General features: G+C 41.7%; 1 protein-coding gene across 1 annotated transcript; it reads right to left on the bottom strand.

Moving 5' to 3' along the window:
- Positions 1–3,848: 3,848 nt before the first annotated feature.
- On the bottom strand, positions 3,849–10,092 carry LOC136841759 (serine/threonine-protein kinase pim-3-like). Its single transcript, XM_067109028.1, has 4 exons — positions 9,137–10,092; positions 8,365–8,663; positions 5,388–5,763; positions 3,849–5,109 (listed from the first exon to the last, which is right to left on the bottom strand). Exons 1-4 carry the CDS (start codon positions 9,216–9,218, stop codon positions 4,673–4,675), a joined length of 1,194 nt encoding a protein of 397 aa, XP_066965129.1. The 5' UTR covers positions 9,219–10,092; the 3' UTR covers positions 3,849–4,672.
- Between the last annotated feature and the right edge of the window lie 458 nt (positions 10,093–10,550).

Raw genomic sequence — 10,550 nt, 5'->3', positions numbered from 1 at the left:
AAGATCGTTTTTTTTCGGTGCTATGAAAATAAGTTGCAGTTCATTTCGAAGAAAAAAAATATCAGCGTATTTAACTTTGTAACAAGTACTTCAGTTGAGTAGGGTAATATGACGATAGGTAAATCATATAAAAAGTATTGTAAAAGAAATTTGTCCCCGTGTTTGCTCAGGGAGACATCACCCAGGACCAGAAAGGAGAATGGTTACTCCAAAGCAGGCAAGCACACAACACTGCCTCTGCCCCTGCAGAGTTTCCCAGACACCGCCCATCTGTCCATGCAGCGTTCAACTGTTTTCCAGCAGCGAGTCCATATTCTAGCACCCCCCACCACCACCCCCTACCCCCACCCACTATCAACTACTCTCATCCCCATCGTACCCCCTTTCCCCGCTTGCTTATTGCTTCGCCTCATTAGATGTCGTGATTACATTTAGCGTCTTCCACCAGAAGGCAAAACACCCAGCAACGACAAAAGGATGTTGTCATAATAACAAAAAATTCTGCGACAATGGCAGCATCAGTAAGCAGTTGGAAAAGCCATCACGGTTGCAAAACGTAAATACGCCTGGTCGGTGAGACTTTCCAAAATGGGTCTATCCCCTTCTCCATGCAAATTCAAGTCTACAGCGTTTCTGCTCTGTTTGGACCACTTCTCTCTCTCTCTCTCTCTCTCTCTCTCTCTCTCCTTTAAGCGAGCACAAACATACACAAGGCAAGCATTGGCCGTGTGCTATTGCTTCTGTGCTACGCTCCTGATCTTATGTTCTTGATCGGGGGGCTGCCTTCCGTTTGGGTCCAGTATTGATTTCGACGGAGTACAGGAAGAGAGAGAGAGACAGAGAGAAAAAGAGAGAGAGAGAGAGAACTGCCTGCCTGCTTGGCACTGCATGACTGCAGACCCCCTGCCGCGTGCATTTGCGAAAAAGAGATACAGAGACATCCCGGGCCTTCTGACCCCCCCATTCCCCAACACACGCACGCACTCGCACACACACACTCACATCCCCAGGCTGCTTGCGGGTCGTTTTATCCGAACCTCATTACGTATTGTTTTTGTGCTCGTGTGTTTTCGCCTTAGCTGGGCGGTTTTCCTGTTGATCTCGGCCTTCTGAATATGGGCATTATGCAAAGACGGTTGAAAAGCGTTTCCAGCAGAGGTTGGCACTCACTGTTTGTTGCTCCGATTGGTTTAATTAAGACACTAAAGTCTCTTCGATGGCGTGGGTTCGAATCTCGCCGCTGCCGGTAGCCCTTCCAGGGTACGTAATTGGCTCAGTCATCTCTAAAGGTGGAAAACCATCCCTGAGGTCAATGAAAAGGGTTAAGGTTATTAAAGCATGAGCGACTAAAGAAACCCCGTTTGTAAATGTCAGTAACCATTTTAAGTTTTCAGCTGTTATGTGTCAAGAAACTAGCCATGATTTACTGTCGTTTAATCCGGGTTATTTTTGTTCAGAATAGCGTTTTAAACGGGTGATGTCCTGTGAAATGTAAATGATTTTATAGATTTCAGCTCATTTTGGAAGCCATCACGTGTACAAAAGCTTCGAAAACTGTTTTATTACCCAAAACATGCAGCTGTTTAATGATGATAATAACTATTGAATCTTCAGTGCAAGCATTCAGTATAATATATATATATATATATATATATATATATATATATATATATATATATATATATATATATATATATATATAAAACCAGCCAGTTTGTTGGTTACCACCCCAACTTTCAAATGACCGTCAGAAGATACAGGCGTTGAAACACGAAGAGTTATATGCATATATATATATATATATATATATATATATATATATATATATATATATATATATATATATATATATATATATATATATATAGATATATATGTATATATATGTGTGTGTGTTTGTATACCGGCATGCATGTACGCATCAGTAATTAGGAGAGGCGTTGTTACAGGCCGCTAGTGACATGACTTGGCGTGAGAGGAGGAAATGAACTTCGAGATAAAGAGGTTCGGGATTTACCAAGTTCCATAACTCTTCGTGTTTCAACGGCAATATCTGCTGACGGTCATTTGAAAGAAAGTTTGTATGGTAACCAACAAACTGGCTGATTATATATATATATATATATATATATATATATATATATATATATATATATATATATATATATATATGTGTGTGTGTGTGTGTGTGTGTGTGTGTGTGTGTGTGTGTGTGTGTGTGTGTGTGTGTGTGGCTAACGCCTATTTGATTTCTTTCTAAGACAGTAATTAGATTCCCTTGACTGGGGCCGGCTCCAGAGGAAAACTAAGGCAGTAACTTGATGTTTCATTCATACGTCTGCTACTGAATTTAGGATGATATTCATGTGTGCGTAGATAATTTGACCGATAATCGTTAATAGACAGTAAAATTTTGTGTATTAGATATCCTAGTAGATTGTCAGGTTTGCTTAGTAATCGAAAATCAGTTCTCGTTGAGAAACTATTTTATTCTGAAGAAGTTGACAGACCCTTATTTTTTCAAGGGTATATCTGTCTATGACAAATGAATATTTTAAGAAAAACTATTTGCAATGTTAAAGTGAGAATTAGCGAGAGAGAGAGAGAGAGAGAGAGAGAGAGAGAAATGCGGCTATTAGTTCAGAATGTCTCACAGAAATGAGACTGTTATTTTATAAACATGGTAACGTGCGATGTTTAGAACGCAGAATTTTTATATAACCGTTTCCTGTGGCAGAAATGTTAAAAAAATATATGTAGGGGATAAATGATTGGTGAGTAGGTACCTATTTCAATGTTTTTTCCTCATGTCAAATTAATACAAGAAATCAAATGTACACAACACGACCATTTAAAAATGTGGTGATGAACTTCCGTAGATTTTACGCTTTAAGACTTTTTCTCTCTCTCTCTCTCTCTCTCTCTCTCTCTCTCAAGAGGTCGTTTTTTGTTTTTATTCTCAAGAGGTCAAGTTTTTATTGAAAATTTTCCTACTTTTCATTAGTTATTTCAAGTTCTCGCATATAGATTTATTGGTACCTTTGAGCAATTGGCTGTTTGCTTATTCTTTTGAGTTATTAATCGTTAACCTTTACTCTTTGAATTATTAATCGTTAAACTTGAGAAGCTCGCTTGGGTTGCTGTAGATTTAGCAAATTTCAATCTTGAAATTTCATTTATGTAGTCGAATTGCTAGTTTTGTCGAGCTCCATATCCAACTAATTTAACACGCTCTTAAAGTGAATGTTCATTGTTTTGATATATATATATCTTCTTGGTTTGAATTTTTTTTTTCTGAAGAGGTCAAGTTTTTTATTGAAAATTGTCCTACTTTTCATTAGTTATTTCAAGTTCTCGCACATAGATTTATTGGTATCTGTTTGCTTATTCTTTTGAGTTATTAATCGTTAACCTTGACAAGCTCACTTGGGTTGCTGTAGACTTAGCAAATTTCAATCTTGAAATTTCATTTATTTAGTCGAATTGCTAGTTTTGTCGAGCTCCATTCCTAACTGATTTAACACGTTCTTCAAGTGAATGTTCATTGTTTTGATATCATATACTCTTCTTGGCTTGATTTTTTTTCTCCAAGATTTCAATTTGATATTCTTTTCCTGAAAATTTCAATTTCATAAAGTTCAAATTAAATCTCAGACATTCACATTCATATTCTTTTCTAGTTACAATGTAATTATGTTGCTTTATACTTATTCAGATTGTATTTTTATTGAAAGTATCTAAATCTCTATACTTCCTTACATATCCATAAGCTGCATTAGTTGTTTTTATGACTTTACCAAATTCAACCAAATTCAAATATTTCAGGAGAAAATGAAAGTATGAATTAATAAGTTCTCAACATTTTATTTTTAATCACGGGAATTTTGTAGGGTATTTTCTTACAAAAATAGGGATTTCTTTCTGTATAAACTTTTTGTAATACAAAACACCACTTGCATTGAAGGGAGGTTCCCCTGTCGAAATTGACAGATATAAATTAATCTTAAAAAGCAAGATTCATTACAATATGTACAATATAACTTACTATAAATATACTTTAAATTACAGTATGTACAATTTCTCTCAGAGAAAAACGATAATTATACATGAGACAGAACGCCTTCGAGGCCAGATTTGGACAACACCCGGCCAAAAGGTCGTTTCCGAGGCTTTGGTGAGATTAACGTGCCCTTTCGTATTTTTTTTTTTTAATTTTATTTTTTTTTTTTTAATCAGGCACAGGGTCCCTTAGTAATGGGGTACATAGCACCGACTAGGTCCACTTTCTTTCCTTCTTTCTCACGACGGAGTGTGTGAGGGACCTGAAGGTACCGTGACCCGGGGCATCTCCCTACTGCGGCAGGAGGGAAGAGGTGAACCGACGAGATGAGAAAAAAAGCTGCTGCTGCTGCTGCTCCGCTCACTGCAGGAAGGGCGATGGCGACGGGACACGGGGCTGCGAGGTTGGGAGAAGGGGGGGTTGGGGGATTTTTCGGAGGGGGGGGCGACCAGCGCCTCCGCCGCCGCACCTGGCGGACGAGAATCCACGTTATTCACTAGCTACAGAAGAAGGAAGGGCTTGTGGAACGGAGTAAAGGATTGGGTCTTCCGTGGCTGCTGACTTCCCATGGGGGAGTCACAGGCCGGAAGAGGCCTACCCAGCTCCCGGACGTCAAAACTCTTCCGACTCGCGCGAGGCGTCGCTCCCCGTAGAATGCTTATCTAGTGAAGAGGCGTCACTGTCGAGTAAGGAATCGTTTAGGGAGAGCCCCATTGGGCCCAAGGAACCGCTGATACCCATGCCCATTCCCCCAATGAAGTTGGCACCAGAGTCACGAGGTCCTCTTAACCAAGGATGCTGTAAAATCTGCTCAAGGGATGGACGTTCCTCTGGTCTGTACCTTAAGCACAGACGGATGAGACTCTGGACCTCTTCTGAGACGGGCACTCTGAAGTGTAATCTCGCCGCCAAGATCTGTTCGTCTGTGGCGAAGGGAATGTCGCCGCACACCATGTCGTATAACAAGATACCCAACGACCACACTGTGGCAGGACTGGCTTGGTACTGGTTGTGCTGGATCCACTCAGGTGGGGCATATACCTTAGTACCTGAAACAAGAGAGAAAACAAGGTCAGCTCACAGTCGGCAATCACCAAGGGAACTTAACTTCGAAGGGAAACTTTATCCCAGGTGGCAATGTTGGTGATGACGCCTTACAAGGTTTCTCGCTGGCTGGGAGCCACCAAGTAACCTGACACTGTGCACCATCATCATCATCACCACCACTGCAGTATATACTTGCACAGTATAAAAACGCATTTATATTTATATCAATTTATGCACATAATAACGAACAGTGTACAGTAGGGCATTAAGAGATACTCACCACCATCAAAGTCTGTGTAGATGTGGTCCTCCAAGAAAGCTCCCGAACCAAAGTCGATGAGTTTGAGGACCTTCCTGCCCTGTCTGTCTGTGGTAACAAGGAGATTCTCGTCCTTGATGTCACGATGAATGACACCAGCTGCGTGGCACTGTCTGACGACATCGACTACCTGACGGAAAAGATACCGAGCTTCGGGCTCGGGCAAGTACTTCCTCTCGGTGATGTAGTCGAAAAGATCCTTCACTGATTCAGGTCGCTCCATGACGATGATGAAGCAATCTGAGAGCTGGAACCAAGCAATGAGCTTGATGACACCAGGAATGTGAGAGGCCTTCTTGAGGAGGCAGATTTCCAGGGGAACTCGCTGACCTTTCAACTGTGGAAGAAGAAATAAGGACATAAGTACAAATGGTGACGTTGAAAGAGACGTTCAAAAAGAAAAAGTAAAAAAAAAAAAATCAAACTGATTTAGAAAGGTGAACTTGTGAGTGTGCTTGCCTTAAAATGACTAGTTACCACCACGCAAGACTTCCACAACGATGCTGATCTTTGGAGTAAACTTTCACTTGCCTAAGTCGACACCACGAGTCTCAAAACCACTGAAGTTTGGCAACAAGAACAACCGAAACCAACCCTCTTAACTAATGCTTGTTTTGTTTACGATCGCCGAGATGACCCACTTTACATGGGAAAAAAAAAATACAGACCCAGAATGACATCACAGGCGAGGTGACTAGACTAACACATAATTACTCCTCAAGTTCACAGGTCCCTCGAAAGTCACCCTTGAGTTGGGAGGCAGAGGAAGTTCTAAAGAGGAAAGCAAAAGGGTGGAGGATCAGACACCTATTGCCATGACAACCGACTCTAAGCAGAAGAGAAGGTAAGGTACTAGTAGTAGGTTGGGGTTCGGGATGGATGGAAGGAGTAGAGAAGTGGGTTTTACCACCCAGTCACACACCTCCCTCCTCCCTTCTATCCATTCCATCTACGTGGTGGGATCCCAACCCATTTCCTGACGTTATATTCTGACCATGCGAAAACTCCATCTCTTTCCTACTTGCAATTTTTAAATGTCGTCACGCAATGGCGCCCTGCTTACAAACAAAACGTAGTCAAGCATTAAGATTTCACAATTGATAGAGATCTTAAAAAGAAAAAAACAGAAACAAAAGGCTGACGGTAATCTGAAACCCAGTCTACCTGTCAGGCTAACAAAAGAAAGATCTGTAAAATGATTTTCTGCAGGAAAATAAAACGACCCACTTTCTTCCCCTTAAGGATCTGGCCGACCCCTCCCCCACGCCGATACTTGTCGAATATGTAAGCGGAAGTTATTCGCATCTTTACTATCGGTTCCTGAAGGTTTCTCAAAGTGTGTATATATATACACACACGAACTTGCGCAACTAGGTGTGCATGTGTATGTGCCAGAGGTATTGGCGAAGGCCACCCACCCACCTCGTTCCACTGCTCCCCCCATGACATCGATTGAAAGTCATCATTGGAGAGGCCGAGTGCACCCAAACATTCTCTTCTTCTCTCTTTCTCTCCGCCTCGCGGTCGTCCTCCTCTCCAACAAAAACATAACTCTCTCTCTCTCTCTCTCTCTCTCTCTCTCTCTCTTCTCAAAATACTTTCAGACTCCAGGCAATCCAAATTAATCGATTTTTGAGAGTTCCCTAAATATTCAATCGTCAAACGAAACACGTTCGTATTCCTCATTCACGTAAGTCCGCCTGTTGCAAATCATGAGACTGATACACCTTCACTAGACCACCTACGCACCTGCTCAATTAAAGAATGTAGGTAAAGAAACACCTTAACGATAGATAGGATGAAAAAAGTTGCTGGACGTGTTTTTTTTTTTTTCACATTAGTACCGATCAAGAAACCTAATAAAAGCGATTCTTTGCAAAACGCCAAGAATACATTTCAAGGCCGACAAAATACTGCGCACTTCGCCATTCTCTCTTTCTCTCTCTCTTTTTACACCCACGCAAGCACGCATCAAGAACGTCTGCTACTTTCATAAAGCATGAACCAAACGTGTTACTGAGGAGTAAGCAGAAATCCCCATTTGCTACTGAAACTTAATTTCCACTGTTGAAATAACCTTCCATTGACGAAGCTTCCCTACCTTCCCCCCACCATCTGCTTTTGTACACATTACACCCACACACAAGACACAATCTAACTGACCTATATTCGTCCAACAACCTCAATCATAACAGGCGGAAAACGGTTTTGCCACCTAAAACCCTACGAAACTTGTTACTCGTCAGCAACAAAACTCAAAACTGGAAGATTACTTTCAAATCGTGTTTCTCTCTCTCTCCCCTGCTGCTTTAAGCAGGATGAAAGGCAGAGGAACGGAAAACGGTGGACTGTGGATGTTGTGCTTTCAGAATATCGGAGGTTAATTCATTATATGGGTCATCGCTACATTTAATTTAAAATAAAGATGCCGTAATTTAAACTAGATCCCACTTCGACAATGAAAACAATACGTATAATTTCTATCGCTGAGGCTAATAAACAGGTCTGGGCAGTTAAGTAGGCCAAACGCTCGCACTCCCCAAGGACTCGCTGGCTTAAACAAGTGACTTCAATTTGTGTTGGACTTTTCGAAAAATTTTCATTTAACGTACATAATTTCACCCTTCAGTTACAGCTAACGCAAAACGCACTTGTATGAGGAAAAATTTAAGTCACTTTCCCCCCGGCATATTCACTTTGCATTCAATGCACTACTTAAGGTTTGCACTCACAAGACACCTTTCTAATTCCACTTAAATTTACAAAGTATAACAATTTACTGACACTTGCAAGTACTTAATACTGAAAATGTAATTTGCCATTAAAATCTGAATCATCACAACGCTGATCTGACATCGTCATACAGGTTGAATATTTTGAAAAATGATCAAGTATGAAAATCACGTGAAGATAAAGAAAAGAATGTTGCATAACTTACCGTTCCCCAAGCAGGCACTCTGAATTTGGACACTTGCTTAATAGCCACAGGCAGGTTGTCCCTGATACGAACGCCCGCATACACACGGCCAAAACCCCCTTCGCCCAAGATCTGATCCACGAAAACTTTGTACTGGCGATCGAAGGGCAGCTGGGAATGATGGTGGTGGAGATGATGATGGTGACCGTGTTGGTGGTTGTTGTTGTTGTTGTTACGGGCTGGCTGGTTTGAGTCCATGTTACTGTTGAGATTGTTGTTGTGGTGTTCGCGCGCTGCTGCTTCGCGAACGGCCATGGCCACTGCAAAATAAAAATAACTCTCGTTAGTATTTTGGCTTACATGTAAAAGGATATAGGACTTAAAACCTAGAAGAAGCCTTAACATTACCAGTGATATTCAAAACATAACACTTCCGTCTAAGTCTTTGATTGTCGAGAAACTAACATGAAAGAAATTATAATTTAGGAAAATATATTATCCCAAGATATTTATATTTCAAATAAGTGGACATTGTCACTTCGTCTTACAACTTCCCAAGCCCGACTGCTAAGTCAAATCATGTTTGAGCTCTAAGATGAAAAATGTGAAAATCTCGAATTTATTATGACAATGGCGTGACTGACTGGATCTCTCACAAAATAATAACCCCTCTTATGCACTCGTCTCCAACAGGAAGCAGGAGGAGACTTCCAAAACACAAAAACACCGACCCCCGAAAATTTTGTCTAAGTCCACAAAAACACAAGACACAAAACGCGCTCCAAAAACTAACCTTGTTTGACTTTCTCTTGCGGGATACCCATGACTGGGCTTGAATTCAGATAGTTATTCACTGACGTAAACACTTTAAACATTGTGAATATGTTCCAGTTGCCACAGAAAGTGGACTTCGAAGCACAAAATAAATCCAAGTGAGGCGACCACTAAGGTCGGCGATGATGATGCACTGAGAGCAACGACAACAACGACTTGGCCGCTTACATAGGACTGGGGAGTAGCGTTCACTCCCTTGGTCACTGTAGTACTATTACTCTCCAGTGACGAACGAGAGCTTATATTCTCCACGGATATCCCTCCGCTCCCTCCAAAACATACCTCGATTTATTGTTTCCGAGAGGATTTGCTGGGGAATTACCTTCTAAAGGCACTCCAATATGACATTTAAGTGATTTTATAGTGAAAATAGACAGTGACAGCCGACTTTCTGCGAGAAAACAGGATAGCAGACGCACTACTTGCTTCGTGGAGTGGTACTGTCTCGCAGGGAGGTTAGGCGGTTCTCTCTCGTGACGTCACTAGCCTGGTATTCAATACAAACTGGAGGTTGCATACGCATACACACACACTCACACGCGCTCTCACGTGTGTTTGTTCGTGTAATATGTTTCGTGTCAAGTTGAAAATCGCCGTTGTTTCATATTATTGATGGACAATCTACGGAGATGGCATGAGGGTTGGGGGGGTCGGCGACAGGAAGATGGGGTCTCGAGGAGATATCCGGCAAAGGGCGTGCTAGGAATGCGAAGCGGGCGTGGGTAGTCCGTTAGCCGTGACTGCTGCTGCTGTGGATGGCGGGCAAACCCACCCCCAAAACTCCTTCTCCTTCTCTCTGCGCTTCCTTCTGTGGTAGTTATACAATTTTTCTAAGCCTGGACGACCGTGTCCTATGAGCGTGTGTTTGTCTGTCATGTCAGTGGGTCTTTTGAAGTGTCCATTCTTCCATCCAATGTTTAACGCAATCATGAAACATCCGGTCACCCACCTCCTTCACTCCCAGTGATCGCCCCCTCCCCTTACTCTGCCCCACATCTCTTAGCCTTCTCCATCACCTTCTCAAGCACGGGGAATTCTTCAGCATTGCATGGGCCGTTTACCGGGAATTTAAATGTCCTCTTCCGCAGGATTCCCCGATGTGCAAACAGGAGACACATATTCGTTTAGGATGTTTTGTACCATACGTATAATGCGTTTTAACATTGTTTTCGTGACGTCAGTATATTTGCGGAAACAAACGATTGGTACCTCTACAAAAAAAAAAAGTACCATGGTTAAAAGTACCCAAACATCGCCTGGATTCGTTAGTAGGACGCAGTAAAGTAAAAAGAAAGCGAAAAGAAAAAGTCTCGTCTTTCACGAATACGAGTTACTGATTGTAAGGGAACGTTTGTATCGCCATCCTCAAAAAC

This window comes from Macrobrachium rosenbergii, chromosome 9, assembly GCF_040412425.1.
Source record: "Macrobrachium rosenbergii isolate ZJJX-2024 chromosome 9, ASM4041242v1, whole genome shotgun sequence".
In the NCBI taxonomy this organism is placed as follows: Eukaryota; Metazoa; Arthropoda; class Malacostraca; order Decapoda; family Palaemonidae; genus Macrobrachium; species Macrobrachium rosenbergii.
The sequence above is the reverse complement of the archived record's forward strand: the minus strand, read 5'-3'. Positions and strand labels throughout refer to the sequence as shown.

Bases quoted from the DNA above. Each gene is read 5' to 3' on its own strand.
- LOC136841759 (XM_067109028.1), bottom strand. From the start codon at position 9,218: ATGTTTAAAGTGTTTACGTCAGTGAATAACTATCTGAATTCAAGCCCA. The intron at 8,664-9,136 runs GTTAGTTTTTGG...TTTATTTTGCAG, and splicing joins GCAAGAGAAAGTCAAACAAG to TGGCCATGGCCGTTCGCGAA. The intron at 5,110-5,387 runs GTGAGTATCTCT...CTCTTGTTTCAG, and splicing joins CTACACAGACTTTGATGGTG to GTACTAAGGTATATGCCCCA.